This window comes from Bos taurus, chromosome 22, assembly GCF_002263795.3.
Source record: "Bos taurus isolate L1 Dominette 01449 registration number 42190680 breed Hereford chromosome 22, ARS-UCD2.0, whole genome shotgun sequence".
NCBI lineage: Eukaryota > Metazoa > Chordata > Mammalia > Artiodactyla > Bovidae > Bos > Bos taurus.
In genome coordinates, this window is record NC_037349.1 from 54,241,213 (window position 1) to 54,261,043 (window position 19,831).

General features: G+C 49.2%; 1 protein-coding gene across 8 annotated transcripts in view; it reads left to right on the plus strand.

Annotated features, from left to right (window-relative positions):
- ZDHHC3 (zinc finger DHHC-type palmitoyltransferase 3) overlaps positions 1-19,831 on the plus strand; it is a 59,571-nt gene that overhangs the window by 36,740 nt on the left and 3,000 nt on the right. For 3 of the 8 annotated variants that reach the window (XM_059879544.1, XM_005223036.5, XM_059879545.1), the window contains exons 4-7: positions 1,060-1,156; positions 1,729-1,810; positions 1,921-2,016; positions 5,023-5,153. In XM_059879544.1, coding sequence (XP_059735527.1) covers positions 1,060-1,156; positions 1,729-1,810; positions 1,921-2,016; positions 5,023-5,153 — 406 coding nt within the window. 8 annotated transcript variants of the gene reach the window in all.

A 19,831-nucleotide genomic window follows, 5' to 3' on the forward strand; every position in this document is an offset into this window, starting at 1 on the left:
CTGGGAACAGCTCTCCTGCAGCCCCCCGCCCACTTCAGTAAGAACCTAAGATAAAGTTGGTTATGGAAACTAGTGGAAATAAACGCTGGTGTGAACTCAGGGCCTTTCATAAATATATACAACAAGCTTGTATTTACAGTATTTTAAACTGTTTTGAACATGTAATGCCCCCAAGATAAATTGTTATGGAGCCTATTTTAATGAATTGAAAAAGAAACTGTTCTCAATGAGTCCATCTTGTTGGCAGATGGCTCTTCCTGAACTTGAGCTTTGGGAATAGCTGCTTTCGAGCCCCTATTTAAGCTTTGTGCTCTTGTTTCAGATTGTTACTTGTGTCGTCCAGAAGGGAATGGGGAGGGCATTTTTTTTTTTTAATCAAATATCATAGCTTCAAATAGTCCCAAGCCAAAAACTATCCCAGCAACAAGTTAATAACTGTTTGCAAATTAGTGGGACTTCTGGTCAACACTTAAGCTCAGATGACTCTATTGCTATTTTGGGCTAAGTGGATATTATCTTAGAGCTGAAAGGTCCTTAGAGGGGGACTTCCTGTAGCCCGGTGACACGCAGTTCTTGACCCCACTCTGAACTCTTCAAGTGCTCACTTTCTGTCTCTTTGTCTCTCTCTATTTCGTCAGCCACTCTGGCAAGTCCCATCAGGCCCGCCCTTAGGGTTTTTGGCCTTTGGGGGAAGTGAGGAGTAGCTCTATCCCATCTCATCCTGTCAAGTTTTCGAAACTGCCTCTTTTTTCTGTCCCCTCAGTAAACCAGAATCTCAGCCCACTCTTCCCTCAGGAGAGCCGTGTCCTTCTCAGTTGAGTCAGTTCCAGCCTTTTTCTCTGTGAAACAAGATAAGAGGCCTCGGTGGTCACCACCTGTCCCCCTGTCTGGAATGACTGTGACCTTGGGGGTCCTGTCCCTTCCAGGCCCTTCCAGCACACACGCAGCGAAACACTGGGCTGCTGAGGAGGAGTGGTGCTGGAGCGTGGGTTCTGAGTCCTCCTGGCCCTCCCGCCTCCGTGGGGGCCCCCCTCAAGGTCTGCCTTGCGGCTCTTTCAGCGTCTGCAAGCGGTGCATTCGGAAAATGGACCACCACTGTCCCTGGGTCAATAACTGTGTCGGCGAGAACAACCAGAAGTACTTCGTCCTGTTTACAGTAAGTCAGCTTCCGAATGCCGTCCCCACCCTGCGGGGAGCACTCGCCGTTTGCCTTGCTGCTGGCAGGACGGTGCCTGGCCATGCAGACCTCTGCCTTTCTGCCAGAGCTCTCCTTGGTTCCACACGGGCCCACTCCCATGCCCTTCCCTCGAGCGTCTAGAAAACTGCTTCCAGCTGATTAGCTCTAAGCAAAGGGCCGTGTTCTGGGCTCCCAGGCCTGGTGTCGAGCTCAGTAGCCAAGAAGGCGGCCACCCTCCCTCAGCTGCAGGTAGGTCGAGGGCTGGAGGGACCACAGGCAGTCAGTGCCCTGACCCTTCAAGCGAGAAGAGGCAGCGGGCCCGGAGCCCCCAGGACAGCCCGAGCCCCACTGCCCCCAGGGAATGGCCGCGCACCTCAGACCTAGGGGCGGGGGCTGGCTGGGGGGAATCACCAGGTGGCTCTCCGGCCCCTCCCTGCCCAGCCCTCAGCCTGAGCGTTCCTGAGTGGGAGGTTGCAAGCACCCCGTCCCGGGCGCCCGCACGGCCAGGCGGTTCTCACAGCAATGGCGTCTGCCCTGCTTTCCTGTTGCAGATGTACATAGCTCTCATTTCCTTGCACGCCCTCATCATGGTGGGATTCCACTTCCTGCACTGCTTTGAAGAAGACTGGACAAGTGAGTATATGCCAGGGCTTCCCTCCCTGCTCCAGGAGGGGCGCGTGACCGGAGTGGGGGCGGGCTCTCTGTCTCTGTCCTGGTGCCAGGGGCTGACCTCATTTTATTAGATCTCCTGCAAGCCTATGGACTGACCAGGGAAGAAACAGCAGAGGCCCGAATATCTCTTCATGAAATAAAGCAGCCCCTTAAAGTCAGTTCCACAGGTAAAGTCGTGAGTTGGACAGACCCTCCTGGGTCTGAGGGGGCCCAGGAAAAATGTAGGCCCCAGCGGGGAAGCTCATCCCAGGAGCAGAGCCGTGCCTTTAAGTGAGGAGCTTTAATTGAAGGTCATTGCATCCCAACCTTGCAGAAATCCATTTTTAACTTTCTGGCTAGGACATGGGTGGGGTTTTTGTTCATTTGGGTGTTTTTGTGTGCGATAATTTTTTTAGCTGCTTAATCACCAATGTATGTTAAGATGGTAGACAAATTCTTCCTGCTTTTGAAGTATCTCGTTTAAAGATGCAAATGCTGAGGAGGGAACTCCAATCACAAGACTGCATAAATCCTGAGGGGAAAAATATAGATGCTGAACGTATAATTAAAATTTGAAATTTTTTAAGAAGAATAAAAATGAGATATAAGAAAAGAATTTTTAATATAGTAGTCCCCGCTTATCTGCAGGAGGCATGTTCCAGGACGCTCCGTGGATGCCTGACACCTCAAATAGTACAGAACCCTACATATACAGCGTTTGGTGTTTTTTTTTTTTTTAAATACGGATGTACCTATGATAGGGGCTTCCTGGGTAGCTCAGCTGGTAAAGAATCTGCCTGCAATGCAAGAGAGCCGAATTCGATTCCTGGGTCAGGAAGTTCCCTTGGAGAAAGGATAGACTACCCACTCCAGTATTCTTGGGTTTCTCTGGTGGCTCAGATGGTAAAGAATCTGCCTGTAATGCAGAGACCTGGATTTGATCCCTGGGTTGGGAGGATCCCCTGGAGTGGGGGGGGGGGGGGTGGGCATGGCAACCAACTCCAGTATTCTTGCCTAGAGAATCCCCATGGACAGAGAAGTCCGGCGGTCTATGGTCCATGGGGTCACAAAGAGTCGGACATGATTGAGCGACTAAGCACAGCACAGCATACCTATGGGAAAGTTTAATTTATGAATCAGGCACAGTAAGAGAGCATCTGCGCGGCCAGCATCACTACTCTGGCACTTTGGAGCTGCTGCTAAGTAGCATAAGAGTTACTTGAACATAGGCACTCTGATACCGTGGCAGTCGACTTGGTCACCGAAACGATTGGTAGCATATGTAGCATGTACATGCTGGACAAAGTGATGGTTCACATCTCATGTGGACAGAGCCAGGTATGAGATTTCATCATGCTTCTCAGGGGAGTTTGCGCTTTAAAACTTATTATTTCTGGAATTTTCCAGTTAATATTTTTGCACCAAGGCTGACTGCAGGTAACCGAAACTGCAGAAAGCAAAACCAAGGATAAGGGAGAGACTGCTGTAGTTGCTGGAGGAATGAGGAGGCTGCCTGCCGGGCTCCTCCTTTCACACGCAGTCTGTGAGACAAACACCTCGAGCAGAAACATGGTATTTCCACCCTTTTACCATTGATTGGTCCCCTTCTTCATGTCATCATTTTTTATGAGTTTTGCTCTTCCTGCATGTACTGACTTCTTAGGTATCTTTAGCTCCTGACCAGATATTAAGAGATTTTTCTAGCCTCTGTTCCTAGCTTGCATCTGCCCCCTTCTGTCTTTCTGGTCCACCTGGCTTGACCTCATCTAGGGGAAGAAAAATCCCATGGGTACTGGTCACCTCAGGCTGCTGCAACAAGATGCCATAGACTGGGAGGCTTAAGTATTTATTTCTCACAGTTCAAGAGTCTGGAAAGTCCAAGATCAAGGTACCAGTCAATTCCATCCCTTACAAGGACCCTTTTCCCAGCTTCAAATGGCCCTATCCTCATGTGTCCTCACCCAGCAGAGAGAGAGAAAAGCAAGCTCTCTGGTATTTCTTCATAAGAGGTCATGAGGGTGGGGCCCTCGCAGTAGAATTCGTGCCCTTAAGAAGAGACGTGCGCAGTGCTGAGAGCACTGAGGGCCACTGTTGGGGCAATGGAGTTGGCTGGGACCATTGCTTCCGTGTTCCCACTTAGTGCACAGGAGACTGTCAGCGGGGCCTTATCTCAACCTTGTAACAAGCCTGCAGGGTAGGAGAGATACTCCCCCCTTTGCAGATGACAAAAGTCGGTGTTTACAGAGGTTGAGCAAGTTACCCTGTCACATGGCTAAGAAGAGGGCCTGTGATTCAGGCCTTAGTCCTGAGTGGGCTTTTCCTACCCTGTCTGGAAGACTCCACCACCCAGGGTCTTACCTGCATGCTCTGGATTGTCTGTGGTCAATCCAGATGGAGTGGATTTCCTCCAGCAGGGGATTTCCTGATGGAGGTGGCTTGAGGCCCCCAGTTCCTCTGGTCTCAGAGCAGAGGAGGTGCTGGACAGTCCCCAGAGTACAGTTAATACCATCTCTGCTCAGTTAATACCATCTCTGCTCAGCCCTGGATCAATGGGGCATCCAGCTCATGTAAGAGGAATCCCCCAGGATGAGGGCATCTTGAACTGATGTTCAGAGAAGGGTAAGGAGGCAGTTCCACCTTCCCTCGATCTGCTTCCCACCTCCCCAGACTCCACTTGCAGTTCCATGGCCAGCCCATGAGAAGGGTGCTTGCAGCTGTGGCAGGATGGTGGCCAGGCCACCACTCTAGGGCAGCTATAGGGGATCAGGAAGCACGGCACCCCTGTCTGGGAGCAGCATCAACTTGCTCATGCTGGGCCAAGGTGGAGTGGGGCAGAATTCCCCTCGCGAACCCTCGACCGTTCCACAGTACAGAAAGAAAACTAAAGCTCAGAATGCACCAACCTCTCACCCAGATTCTTTTGTCGTCAGGCATTGCTCCAAGGCTGATGGCCAACACCAAGCCGAACAGAAAGTCCCTGCCCTCCTGGAGCCTGGGGGTTGAGTAGGCAGGGCAGACATCAGACAAGGGCAGACAGAAGCAGGCGACTCCCAACACGTGGCCTGCGATGGGGTGTTAGTGCGAGCTCATGGTGTTGGAGGCTGGTGCGGGGCCTGGAGGCCAGCGAGGAGCCCGGTCCTGTGGGGCCAGAGGCAGAGTGGAGCCCCGAGCCCCACGTGTCCATTCTCTTGCAGAGTGCAGCTCCTTCTCGCCGCCCACCACGGTGATCCTCCTCATCTTGCTCTGCTTCGAGGGGCTGCTCTTCCTCATTTTCACATCTGTCATGTTCGGGACCCAGGTGCACTCCATCTGCACGGATGAGACGGTGAGCACGGGGGCAGCCTGCCACCACTCCCTCCACAGCTGGGGCTTGGGGGCGGAGGGCTGCCTGCAGGTCAGACCTGGGAGCCCAGTGGCCAGGCCGCGGGTGTGCAGGGCCCATTCCTCCCTTTGCAGTGGCCTGTGGTCTTCTTCCTCTGGCACTCAGGTCACACAGGTATGGGGCCCAACAGCCTCTCTGTTACGAGCCCCCCCAGCCTCCGTGATGGTTCAGTCTTGTCCACGGCTCTGTGTCACTCTACAAGGCACTGGGGTGCCCTTCCTGTCTAGCGGCCATGGGCCTGGAGATGGGTGATGGACAAAGGGTGCCCTGACCTGCATGGCACAGGCAGGGTCAGCTTCCCAGTGAAAGCGTCTTTATGATCCGATCCTGAGAGTGGGGTCAGGAGACAGCCCAGTGGGGGCCCCCAGAGCAGTGGGCACAAGGCTGGTTCTGGTCCCCGTCTGCGGCCTCCCGCCTGCCCCACCTTCCTCCCTGTTCACAACTCCTTCTCTGGGAGTTTCGAAACTGCTGGAGCCCACACCCCTGGCACCACTGCTGCCACCTCTAAACCCTCCTAAGGTGTCCAGAAGCCACCTGGTGACCAGTCCATGGCTGTGATGTGGGCATTTCTTCCCTCTTTGGCATTGGGGTCTCGGAGAGGGGCCCTGGGTGGAAGGGGCAGCCCTGCGCTCTATGGGGACATCGTGAGTCCATCCTCAACAGTCACCTCGGGGTCTTCGGGGGGACGTTGGCCGGTTGGGTAGTCAGCCTTAGCTGGAGGCTCATAGGAAGACTCAGCCTTTACTGCTGCTGCGGCCCCACCCCTGAGGGTGTGGAGACTCAGCATGCAGAGGAGGATGGTGTGCCGGCTGCCAAGGCACCATCATTGGGATCTGGGGCAGTTCCCGGTGGCTTAGAAGGTTGCGTGCCTCTCAGCACCTTTTTTTCTTTTATAACTATTAGTACCATTATAAAAGAGTGTCTATAAAAATAGTAGCCGATGAGGTTCATCCAGCCGTGTGTCTGTGCACCGCACAGACCAGCTTCTGTGTGTGAGACCTGCAGGGAACCCAGAGGTGACCATCTGGCCCCAACAGCTGTCAGGACGCCACTGGGCCACACAGGCTGTGGCCTAGGGGGTCAGAAGGCAAATCATGGCCCTGGTCCTAGTCGTTCTTACCCCTCAAGGCCGTTCCTAAAGGGAGCCGTGCTGAAAGGAAGGGAGAGAGGAGTCGAGGGCCTGCCGCGCGTGGGCAAGGGCGTCCCGCCCTTGACCAGTATGGTGTGGTCCCAGGGCCCTAGGCTGTGAACAGAGTTAGACTGGGCTGTCCCCTCGGGCCCGCCCCATTCTCCACTGCACAGAGGCCACCAGATAGACCCCCGGTCGGGCTCCCGCCAAGCTGCTTCCGCCTTGTCCTCCAGCTGCTCACCAGTTCCTTTCGGAGAAGGAGACAGGAAGGGACTGACCTGCTCCCCCAGCTTGTTTTTCCTGCGAGACTTGGCTGGGGGTGGTGTGGGCTCCATGACAACTGCTGAGCCTGCCTCGGGTCACACTTGTCCCCAGAGGAGCCCAGGAAGGCCTTGGCCACGGCCGCGGCCGAGGCTGAGCGGTCTGCCAGTGCGGCCCCTCTAACCTGTACTAATCCCTCTCCTTCCTCCTCTGTGCTCTTCCTCCTGTTCACCTCCTCCGCTGCACCTGGCCAGCCCCCCTACGCCGGGTGCTCCTTGGCCTCCCCGACTTTCGGGACAGACCGCGCCAGAGCAGTCGTTTCACTTGGTCCTTTTTTTTGTCTGCAAAGTGGTCATAGCAGCTTCAGAGTTCCCACGAACCGATCCTTGGCTCTCACAAGCTCAAGTTCCCCACAAGCTGAGGCTCCCTGCACCCCAGCCTTCAGAGTGCTCCCACACACAGCTCGGCCCTGGGCCCAAACTCCCCGGCCAGGATTCATTTAATACAACACCGGATTGCGTGACTAGGATCAGCGGCTTCAGGGCCTGCTGACTTTCTTATGTGTCCCTTCCTGCCTGGAGGGACTTACACAGACGTGCCTGTGTGCCCACCCAAAAGAAAAATGATGATTCCTTTTTGTCTTTAGCACTTTTTATGAGAGAAAGAGAAGAAAAAAAAATGTACTATGTAGATAAGCTTCATGGCTTTAAAAAGGAAGCATTTACTCCATTCACCTCAAGCTAATGGATTTTTCTCCCCCAAAAACCACAGCAGTAAAGTGCTTGACTGAAAGTATGATTGTTCTTGTTTTCAGGGAATAGAACAATTGAAAAAGGAAGAGAGAAGATGGGCTAAAAAAACAAAATGGATGAACATGAAAGCCGTTTTTGGCCACCCCTTCTCTCTAGGCTGGGCCAGCCCCTTTGCCACGCCAGACCAAGGGAAGGCAGACCCGTACCAGTATGTGGTCTGAAGGACCCTGAGCAGCATTGCCACTCAGACACAAACCACATCCCAGCACTACCGTCCGATCCGTTCTCATGAATGTCTAAACCGAAAAAAGCAACACAACTACTCTGAAACTTTTTTTTTTAATGCCTCAAGTTAAATGGCTGAACATTGCAGAGAAAAAAAAAAAAAGTCCCCATGGTTTTTATTTTTGAAAAGATCATCCCTTCTATTTTTCGGTGACCGAAGCTGCTTTCCTTTTTTTCCTATTTAAAATCACTTCTCTGGCCTCTGGTTTCCTCTCTGCTGTCTGTCTGGCATGACTAACGTGGAGGCCACTGTCTCCAGGCCACGCCTCCTTGTACTAATTGAGTCGTGACGCTTGTGCGTGGACGGACTGGCCCGGACGCCTGGTGGGGGACCCATAGGAGAGAGTGAAGAGGGCCCGTGACCTCCCACTGCCCAGGAGGCAGTGGCAGGTGCCTGGATGGGACTTAAAACCTCGCTGAAGTTGGATGCTCACCCCTTGTGGCCTGGGAGATCAGGGCTGGAGCCCTAAGAAGGGTCCTTGACCACAGCAGCCTCGTGCCCTGTGTGAACACGATTTGCCTCTGAATTCACAAAATCAATTGCCTGTCTTGTACTTTTTGGGCTCTGGGTGCGTAGAATGATTTTGGGGGTGGGGGGGTTGAGATGAAAGGGGTCTTATTTGTATTCCGAATCACTGGTTATATTCCAACTGATCATTTGGAAGAATGTGAAGGAAAGAAGTTTTTCCAGTTCAAAATGCCTTACACAATCACGAGAAGAAGAAAATGACGCAGCTTCAGGCGAGCTACGTTTCCTTTATTCCCTCTGCTTCCCATCTGAGCGTCCCACCTCCCTCCCTCTCCTAGCGCCATGTCCGTTCAGCAGTGTTACTGCCAAGCGAACCAGCCGCAGCCCCACAGTCAACCCGCTCCTTCCTCATTTTTGTAGATCTCCGCAGTGGGTTTACTTTCGGATGTTTTAGACCCATAAATGTGCACGTCTCCATGTCTTGTCTGTATTTTAACCTGGGAGGCTGTGGATCTGCGTGGGCTGCCCGTGATGCAAAGGCACCATCGCCAAGTTGAGAGATGCCCACCCGTCCAGTGGAACCGGCAGATTCCTAAGCCTGTGGCACCGAGACTGACTAGTGTTTCCATTTGCACACTTGTGCGTTGAGTCTAATTTGAAGGAGGGAAGGCCTGAAGACCGTGAGGGGAGGTGAGGGGACGGGAAACGCGCATCAAACGTGGAAGTCACAGAAATTTGATTGCCGACCGTCTCACACGGGGAATTGTTTTTAAATAATCACCACAAACCTTTCTTTTTTTTTTTTTAAATCTGCCTGGGGTGGGTTTTGGGGTGAGGTTCACGAAATCAGCCCGGGGTGGGGAGAGATTTCGTCTAGCTGTGTGATCTTTCAGAAAAGTAAGTGGAACATGCTGCCTCTTTTCAGTTCTGTCAGTGCTTCCACATGGAAACCAAACGCAATAAAATTTTTCCAAAACCTGTTCTGGCTGAGCCCCCTGTCTCTCACGGAGTCACCCCTTGGGTAGAGCTGATGGTCCAGTCAACATGAATGTGCTCTTTGGGCGTTTCATTCATCGCTTTTAAAGGGCATTTGTGCATGCTCCCTTTTGCGTCATCGCCTCTAAAGGATGTTTACAGCCCTCTTCCGGACGAGCTGGCCCCACCGGGCCTCTCTCCTCTGGCTCTTTCTGCAGCCTGAGTCCCTTCCCTAGTGCTTCTGGATTCCCAGTTGGAACAGAAAAAAAACTCAGCAGGTCTGCAAAATTTGCTTCTCCAGTTGGGCCTGGGAGAGAGACCTTTTTTCCCTCTGCCCACCCAGCAAAAAGCAAAGTGAAGCCAGAGGAAATGACTGGAAACTTCACACACACCGTGGGGTGTGGCTTTGAGGTGCTTTCCACCACCCCTCAGATGTTTAAGCGAAGAACCGTTTTCTTGGCAATCTCTTCTGAGGCAGTTAGACTTGACCTGCCTCTGCTGTGCTGCTTATGCTATAGTCGAGCCTGTGTTTGGGCTTTTTCCTCTCAGTGCTGTTTTTAAATCTAGTCCCTAGCATTTGTTCCCTGCGTGGTTCCCCCACCACACCAACCCCACCCCTTACGCTGATGAAAGAAATGTGGTTGTTGAATGACCCCAGAGCATTTTAGAAAGCCCTCACTCTGCTGTGTTCCCTCAAGGATCTATCCCTGGGGGGAGAGGGTGCTTTTGCTATGTTTCCTTTTGCCAGGGAAGAGAGAGTAGGACTCAGGGAATATTGTCAAGTATTTGAAGGCCTCAAAATACCCCATCTTCAAGGGCATTTTTTTTTTTAATGAATCACGTTGGTTCTTCTCCCCATGGAATTTCTAAGGAATACAGTAGATCATGCTAAAGATACATTGAATTTTGTTTTCAAGTCCTCAAAATAGAAACTCATGATTTACACCTGAGCATACCACCTATATCTTTCCCAGAGAGTCTCCTTCTGACATCCAGTGTGGTTCTGTCTCTGGGTTTTTACAAGCCCTTTGGCTGAAAGAATGAATGTTCTCCTGGTTTTCAAGCCAGATTGAAGAGCTGCACTCAGGACATAGGAAATATCCCCAAACTCCCTGTGTTCTTCCTATTTTATCTTGTTGAGATGGAGAATGTTTTGCCAGGAACCCAGGGAGTGGAGGCTTCCCAGGTGGCTCAGCGGTACAGAATCTACCTGCCAGTGCAGAAGACTCAAGAGACACAGGTTTAATCCCTGGGTCAGGAAGACCCCCTGGAGAAGGGCATGGCAACCCATTCCAGTATTCTTGCCTGGGAAATCCCATGGACAGAGGAGCCTGGCGGGCTACAGTCCTTGGGGTCGGATACGACTTAGTGACCAAGCAGCAGCAGCCAGCAATGAGGAATGTGGCTGTTCTCTGCAGCAGTGGTTGAGCTTCTGCCTGGCATCCACCCAGGAAGAAACAGGCATCCCCAAGCCCTCCTCAGTCTCCCAGGATGTCAGATGAAGAAGGACATCTCTACACAAAGGCAACCCAGCCTTTTGCTTCGGCACAGGAGCCCCGACAGCACTGAATGGTGCATGTGTGGAGAAATGAGCCAATAGTAGCCACGGTCCTCCAGAATGTGGGCTCTGAGGAGTGGAAAGGAAAAATAAAGAGGAAGGTGACTTGATCAGTTGGATTGGTGACTCCTTCCCACCTGTCAACATCTGGTTTGTTCTCATAGCAACCAGAATGAACATGCAAAAAGCTTAGGAGCAAACAAATCTGTGCATATTTACATGGGCTTGGTGACATCATGCACAAAGTAGACACGGGTAGAAATGCATGTGCTTCGTCTCCTTCTAGTCATTTACTATTTCATCTTTGTAATACTTTTTTCATGGAAGAACGCAGAGTGAGACATCTTGACTTCAGATCAGATCAGATCAGTTGCTCAGTCATGTCCGACTCTGCAACCCCATGAATCCCAGCACGCCAGGCCTCCCTGTCCATCACCAACTCCCGGAGTTCACTCACACTCACGTCCATCGAGTCAGTGATGCCATCCAGCCATCTCATCCTCTGTCGTTCCCTTCTCCTCCTGCCCCCAATCCCTCCCAGCATCAGAGTCTTTTCCAATGAGTCAACTCTTCGCATGAGGTGGCCAAAGTACTGGAGTTTCAGCTTTAGCATCATTCCTTTTTTTTTTTTTTTTTGCATCATTCCTTCCAAAGAAATCCCAGGGCTGATCTCCTTCAGAATGGATTGGTTGGATCTCCTTGCAGTCCAAGGGACTCTCAAGAGTCTTCTCCAACACCACAGTTCAAAAGCATCAATTCTTCGGCGCTCAGCCTTCTTCACAGTCCAACTCTCACATCCATACATGACCACAGGAAAAACCATAGCCTTGACTAGACGAACCTTGTTGGCAAAGTAATGTCTCTGCTTTTGAATATGCAATCTAGGTTGGTCATAACTTTCCTTCCAAGGAGTAAGCGTCTTTAAAACCCACCTTCCTCATGAGGTAAATTAGACAGTGTTTATTGAACACGTATGTAAGGTTGGTATCACACAGAAACTCCAGACCTTGGAAGGCTGGGCTGGGTTCTTTCAGCCAGGCTGATGGGTTTTATGTTTTTCTCACTTCAAAGTAGTACATAAGCCTACATAGTGACCTAGCCCACAGAAGTGAGGGGTCCCAACCTAGAAGGGGCCCTTAGTTAACAAAGATATTTGAAGAAAGGGAGATTTTGCTAGAATCCCTCTTGAGAATCTTCCTGCTGAGGGATATACTGAGGCAGTGCATCTCCAAGTGTGGTCCATAGACCAGCAGCAGCCACATCTCCTTAGGGACTTAACAGAGATGCAGATTCCCAGGTGCCACCCCAGACCTGCTGAATCAGAAACTGGTTAGGGAGCAGTGATCTGGATGCTCACAGTCCTCCAGGTGATGCTGACCCGTGTTCAAGTCTGAGGATCCACTTGGGGGCTACAGGGGTCACCCACAGGCCTGCCGATGATGTGGTCCTGGGTGCTGCCGGGCTCAGCATGGTGCCAGCTGGGGTTTTGCTCACTGTGAGCCCCTAGTCCCTCATAACCGGCAGCCTCCCTAGCCAGTGAGTGCTGAGAAAACAAGTGTTTGAGGGGGAGCCAGACTATTCACCTGTCCGGTGATCTTCCCACATATCTCATCTGACCCACTGGTTTCTGCACCAAGAGGCCATTTGGGTGAAGAACCATCCCAGAAGAAGATGGAAAAGAGTGGAGCCAGGGTCCTCCCAGCAGGAGCAGTGGCCAGTGAGTGAGGCTTGGGGCAGACACTAGAATGTCCTGGCCTTTGGTTTCTGTCTGTGGACCTCAACACCCATGTGGCCTTTTCTTGTATCTTTTAAATACATATCTGCCTGAGAATCACCTAACAGAGGATGATGGATTCACAGTGAAATGAAAATAAGCTATTAACAAGTCTACAGGCTTCCCTGGTGGCTCAGTAGTAAAGGATTTGCCTGCCAATGCAGGAGACGCAAGAGATACAAATTTGATCTCTGGGAAGATCCCCTGGAGAAGGAAATGGCAACCCACTTCAGTATTCTTGCCAGAAAAATCCCATGGACAGAGGAGCCTGGCGGACTACAGCTCATGGGTTACCCAAGAGTGGGACACAATTGAGCGACTAAACAAGTCTACTTTCCCAAACTGAAGACTTCCATTTCTCCCATCCTCTCACTCAATTAAAAAAAAAAAAAAATCATTGATGACTTGAGCCTTGTGATTATACTAGCAAAGCAGAGTGAGCCCCAGGGATCCCTCATCTGTGCAGGTGGGAGCTGAGGATGCTGATCCAAGGAATTATGAACAATGTTGCAGCATAGCTGATCCAAGGAATTATGAACAATGTTGCAGCATAGCTGATCCATGGAATTATGAACAATGTCGCCAGGATAGTGTTTGCAAAAACCTTTAGGATGAAGACACACGCTCTGACATGGATGTAAAAGATGCTCTGAATTTCTGCAGCTGAGGTCGTGTGGTGATGGGTCCTTGAGCCCTCTGTCTTTGGTTCCGGTCTGGCTCAACTCCTTCCTTCCTGTGACCTTAAGCAGTAGTTTGCTTAAGCCTCTGCTCATCTGTAAAATCCTGGAGATAATCTAACTCACAAAGTTGCTCGGAGGATTCAGAGAGAGGAATGGATGTGGATGTTAGGATGGTGTCTGGCATGTTGTATGGATCTAGAGAACGTTAGCTCTGGTGAAGCTGTGCTTTTCAGATCATGTGCACAAATGTTCATGTGCGAGATCAGTTTATTGGTTTGCAACAGCATTTTTTAAACTGAGATAAAAAATAATGCCTTACACCTTGTAAAAGACATATTTCCATGAAACTTTGGTGTGTGTGTGTGTGTGTGTGTGTGTGTGTGTGTGTGTGTGTGTAGTAGGCTGCAACAGAATAGTATTCCCTATTGTTGTTTCGTTGTTCAGTTGCTCAGTCATCACAACTCCTTGTGACCTCATGGACTATAGCCCGCCAGGCTCTGTGGGATTTCCCAGGTGAGAATACTGGAGTGGGCTGCCATTTCCTACTCCAGAGAATCTTCCCAACCCAGGGATCGAGCTTACGTCTCCCTGCATTGGCAGGCAGATTCTTTACCACTGAGCCACCAAGGAAGCCCATTTCCTATTGTGGGTTGCACTAAAAACATGTGAAACCGCTGATGAGGAGAGAGTTGTTCAGCTGTCTCCAAGAAGGGCACATTTGCATGGGCTGCAGCAACTCCAACTTTCTGAGATGCAGGGACTTCCTGCTGTTTCTCTGTGGGCTTCAGCCAAGTCCTTACAGAGCGTGCGCCTGGTCTCCGTCTCCTGGGGAGCCATAGTCCTGGTTCATTCATTCTGGGGCATTGGTCAGTTGGTTTATAGATCACTGCTCATGTGGCACCCAGGCTGATCAGGCCCAAAAGGCCGAAGTCACACACTGCCCGCTAGAAACGCTGGTTTAGGCAGTTTCCCCCTTACCAGGAATCAGCCAACCATTCCTGTTTGCTTGAACGGGAAGTGGATATCACTGCTGCCTCCATAACCCTCTAACTTAAGAACTCTGCCTCCAGGACACCTTGAAATCCACACAGAACTCAAAAGTGAGTCCTACCAGGGAAAAGAAACCCCACTGGCTCCTTATGAACCTGATGGTCCAGATCTTCAACCTTTCTCTCTTTTTTAATCTTTTGTTTGTTTGTTTGTTTACTTATTTGGCCATCATGTGGCATGTGGGATCTTAGTTCCCCACCAGGGATCAAACCCGTGCCTCCTGCAGTGAAGCACAGTCTTAACTACTGGACCGCCTGGGAAGCCCCGCTCTGCCTTTCTTTTGCATCAGATTCATTTGGAGTATTTTCTCTTCTTCAGACAGACACTCCTGGATGTTTGTCCACTTCACTTCTGAGGAAGTTCTTCTGGTGGGCAGGCCAGGCTCTGTCTGGAACATTTTTACAAGCCTGCTGAGGAGGTTGAGTATTGTTCTGTGGGCTCTCTTTTTATTTTTAAACTTGTTTATTTACTCTTTGGCCACACTGGGTCTTCATTGCTGTGCGTAGGCTGTCTCTAGTTATGGAGAGTTGGGGCTACTCTTCGTTGTGGGCTCTAGACACGTGGGCTCAGTAGTTGTGGCGCATGGCCCATGACATGTGGGATCTTCCCGGACCAGGGATCAAAACTGTGTCCCCTTTGTTGGCAGGCAGATCCTTAACCACTGGGCCACCAGGGAAGTCCCCTTCTTTTTATTTTTAATTTTAAAAATTTAATTGAAGAATAATTGATGTGTGGTATTATATGTTAAAATATAGTGATTCGAAAATTTTAAAGGTTATACTCCATTTATAGTTATTACAAAATACTGGCTATATTCACTGTGTTATATAATATATCCTTGTAGCTTATTTTATATACAGTATTTTGTACCTCTTAATAACTTACCCCTATATTGCTCCTCTCCCTTCCCCTCTCCCCATGGATAACCACTAATTTGTCCTCTGTATCTATGAGTCTGTTTCTTTTTTTGTTTGTTACATTCACTAGCTTGGGTTTTTTTGTTTGTTTTTTTAAGATTCCACATAGAGGTGATATCATACATTATTTTTCTTTCTCTGACTTATTTGGCTTAGTGAATTCAGTTATTTCAACTTAGAGTCCATCCATGTTGTTGCAAAAGGAAAAAATTCTTTTATGGCTGAGTAATATTCCATTGTGTATATATATACACAAACCACTATTTCTTTATCCATTCGTCAGTTGTAGATACTTAGGTTGCTTCCATGTCTTGGCTATCATAAATAGTGCTACTGTGAATATTGCAGTATCTTTTGAAATCAGGGTTTTTGTTTCTTTCAGATATATCCCCAGGAGTGGAACTGCTGGGTCATATGGTAGTTCTATTTTTAGGTTTTTAAAGAAAACTCCATACTGTTTTCCACAGTGATTGCACTAATTTACATTCCCACCAACAGTGCACAAGTGTTCCTGTCTCTCCACGTCCTTGCTAACACTTATTTGCATTGCTTTTGATGACAGCCACTCTTACAGGTGAGAGGTGACATCTCCTTGTTGGGGATTTTTTGGGGCTGTGTCCGGTCTTAGTTGGGGCATGTGGGGTCTTTGCTGTGGCATGAAGGCTTCTCTCTAGTGGTGGCATGCAGGCTCCAGAGCATGCAGCCTCAGGAGTTGCAGCACTTGATTGCTCTGAGGCATGTGGGATCTTAGTTCCCTGACCAGGGATTGAACCTGCATCCCTTGCATTGGAAGGCAGATTCTTAACCACTGGACCACCAGGGAAGTTGCTCACTGTGGTTTTGACTTGCATTTCCCTGATGATTAATGATGTTGAGAATCTTTTCACATGCCTATTGGCCATCTGCATGTTCTCTTTGGGGAACTATTCAAGTCTTCTGCCAATTTTTTAAGCAGGTTGTTTGTTTTTGATGTTGAGTTGTAAGAGCTGTTTATATATTTTTAATATTAACCTTGTTTTGGTCATATCATTTGCAAATACTTTCTCCCATTCTGTAGGCTGTCTTCATTTTGTCAGTGGTTTTCTTTGGTGTGCAAAAGCTTTTAAGTTTAATTAGATCCTACTTGTTTATTTTTGCTTTTATTGCCTTTGTTCTAGGAGACAGATCCAGAAAAATATTGCTACAGTGTGTATCAAAGAGTATTCTATGTTTTTCTCTAGGAGTTTTATGATTTCTGGTCTTACATTTAGCTCTTTGAGTTTGTTTTTGTATATGGTGTTAGAGAATGTTCTAATTTCATTATTTTACAGGTGGCTGTCCAGTTTTTCCAGCACCACTTATTGAAGAGACTGTCTTTTCTCCACTGTATATTCTTGCCTCCTTTGTGTTAGATTAATTTACCAAAAATGTGTGGGTTTTATTCCTGGGCTCTCTATTCTCTTCTGTTGATTTGTTTGTTTTTATGCTAGTTCCATACTGTTTTGATTACTATAGCTTTGTAGTATAGTCTGAAGTCAGGGGGCCTGATTCATCCAGCTCTTGTTCTCAAGATTGCTTTGGCTATTCAGGGTCTTTTGTGTTTCCATATAAATTTAAAATTTTTTTGTTCTAGTTCTGTGAAAAATGCCATCGGTATTTTGATAGGGATTTCATTGAATCCACAGATTGCCTTGCACAGTATGGTCATTTTAACAATATTAATTCTTCTAATATAAGAACATGGTATTTCTTTCCATCTGTTTGTGTTGTTCTGTGGACTCTTTTGCTTCATTTTCCTCTCCAGCTTTTCCCTGCCTTTGAGTGAAGATTTGCGGTAGGATTGAAAATGCAGAGGGCACACCAGTTCCCATCCTGGTTCTAAAGCACAACCAGCAGGACTTGCTTCGGCCGCTGTCACAGCCTCCCAGCACCCGTGTCTTCTCTGCCAACTGTCAATACTAACACCCACCTCCTCTCAGGGGGTTGTGAGGATCCACTGTGATAGCTTTGAGTGAGCCCAGTCAGTGCAGACCCCCCCATTCTGGCATTTCTGGATGTTCCCTCTGTAGCCTGGCCAGCCACATAGCCACACTTCAACCCCTCTTCTCTCAACAGGCTGCAACTGATCACTCAGGAAGGAATGCAGGATCCCCAGAGCAAGTCCCTCAGCTGGCCATCACTGATCCTGCTAAAGGGGGAGGCCTGGCAAGGGACCAGATTGTGAATATCATGGCTTCCTGTGCCCCAGACCCACATGAGCCTCCCTCAAGAGTTGTGTCTACATGGTCCATTTCCTGACACAGCTTTCTCGTTCTCATTATAAAAGTTACACCTGTTCATTGGTGAAAACGTGAAACAGAAATAAATCTAAAATCTCATTCCCAAACCCCAGATCCCATGATGATGTCACATGCAATGTTGCTTTCTTTCCTTGTCACCACATGGACAAGAATTTCCAGTGTGTGTAAACCTGTATCAATGCCACTTGTTTAGAATTTTTATTGAAGTATAGTTGATTTACAGTGTTGCATTAATTTCCCTGTACAGCAGGGTGATTCAGTTATGTCAGTACATATGTATATTCTTTTTCACATTCTTCTCCATTATGGTTTATCATAGGAAATTGAGTATAGTTCCCTCTGCTGTACAGTGGGACCTTGTTTATCTATTCCATACATAAGAGTTTGTATCTACTAATCCCAGAGTTCCAGTTCTTCCCTCACTCACCTTTCCTTTCCCTTGGCAACCCCAAGTCTCCTCTGTATCTGTGAGTCTGTTTCTGTTCTGTAGATACATTCATTTGTATTGTAGATTCCATATGTAAGTGATACCATATAGTATTTGCCATTCTATGACTTACTTGTCTTTAGTATGATAATCTCTAGGTCCATGCATGTGGTTGCAAATAGCATTATTTCATTCTTTGTTATGGCTGAGTAATAGTCCATTGTGTGTGTATATACCACATCTTCTTTATCCATTCATCTGTTGATGGACCTTCAGGCTGTTTCCATGTCTTGGCTATAGAGCTTCTCTAAACATAGGGGTGCATGTATGTTTTCAAATTATAGTTTTGTCTGGGTATATGACCAGGAGTGGGATTGCTGGGTCATATGGCAACTCTCTTTTTGGTCTTTTGAGGAACCTCCATACTGTTTTCCATAGCGGCTGCACCAGTTTACATTCCCACCAACAGTGTAGGAGGTTTCCCTTTTCTCCATGGTCTCTACAACATTTATTATTTGTAGGCTTTTTGATGATGGTCATTCTGGCCCATGTGAGGTGGCACCTCATTCTAGTTTTGAGTTGCATTTCTCCAATAATTGGCAATAATGAGCATCTTCTCATGTGCCTATTGGCTATCTGTATATCTTCTTTGGAGAAATGTCTGTTTAGGCCTTCTGTCCATTTCTCAATTGCATTGTTTGTTTTTTTTGTCGTTGAGTTGTATGAGTGAGCTGTTTGCATATTTTGGAAATTAAGCCCTTATTGATACCACTTTTATTAACTGCATTAGTGTTCTGCTTATAGAAAAACATAGAAAATTTACTTAGCCATCATTATTGGACATTTTGATTGTTTCTGAGTTCTCATTATTGTAATTCTGCATTCAAGACTATATTGCCTAAATTATGGTGTCTCATATTTTTTTTACCTTTCTACTGAGATATCATTTCAGATTTAATCAAGAAAATGGTAAAAATAGTACAAAGAGCTCCCATATGCCTTTCAGTCAGTCTTTCCAGATGTAAACATTTTATAAAACCATAATACAGATATAGAAACTTGGAACTTTATTGATATAAGACCAGTAACTGATGGGATACCATTAACTAAGAGTGCTGGAGAGGAAGTGACTCAGGCATAGCCCCATCTCAGTCAGTACTGTGTGTCAGTCTCTCCTGCACAACAGAGGACTGGGCCGGTTCGGTAAGGATCTTACCTGGAACAGAAAATCTAGAACTAGGTACTCAGAGGTCCTTCTGCGGTGGAAAGCACTGTCCGTGGGCAGGACGGGTGCCTGACATTTGCTCCTGGCAGAATCCCTGGGCTCCAGAAGAGATGGAGCGGGCAGCGCCCTGTTGGGGGTAGAGGGTGTTGTGGGTCTGGCCTGGCTGCGCCTTTAACTCCTGTGGCTTCTCCTCCCTCCCCAACACCCTCTCCGCGGCCTGGCGCACGGACACCCAGAGGCAGGTGAGTGGGCAGTTCGGGAGAGGCCTCAGGGCGTGTCCACCGCATGTGCAGGCCCGAGGCCTGCCCTCGCCCCCGCGCAGAGCGGCCCCGCGTGCCCTCCGGCTGCCTGTTGCATGCAGTGCTCGCTGTGCACGCGGCTGCCTCCTCCCCTCACCTGTCCCGTGTCCCCTGTGCTCCCCCTTAACCCCAGCATCCCGCTTCAGGCCGGTTTCCCTGCGCCTGCTGTCGGAGGGGGGAGTGGCCCAGGATTCTCGGGGAAGGGTCATCTTTCCAGGTGGTCTCAGGATGGGGGTGGGGGGGGGGGGCAGCTCACGCCTACAGAGGCCTGAGGGGTTACCCCTTGGTTGTTTGCCACAGGGAAGCCTGGTCGCTGTGCAGCAGCCATCTTGGGCACCCTTGGTCCTGTGGAAGGAAAGGGCGGGCAGGGGTAGGAAAGGCAGGCCCTGCTTGCTGTGCTGCTCGGCACCCCTCCCCGCCCTCTGAGAAGACCACCCGCCTCCCCGGCGCCCCTCCCCGCCCTCTGAGGAGCCCCCCACCCACCCTTTGAGGAGCGCCCCCGACGCCCCTCCCCACCTGAGGAGAACCTACCCCTGGCTCC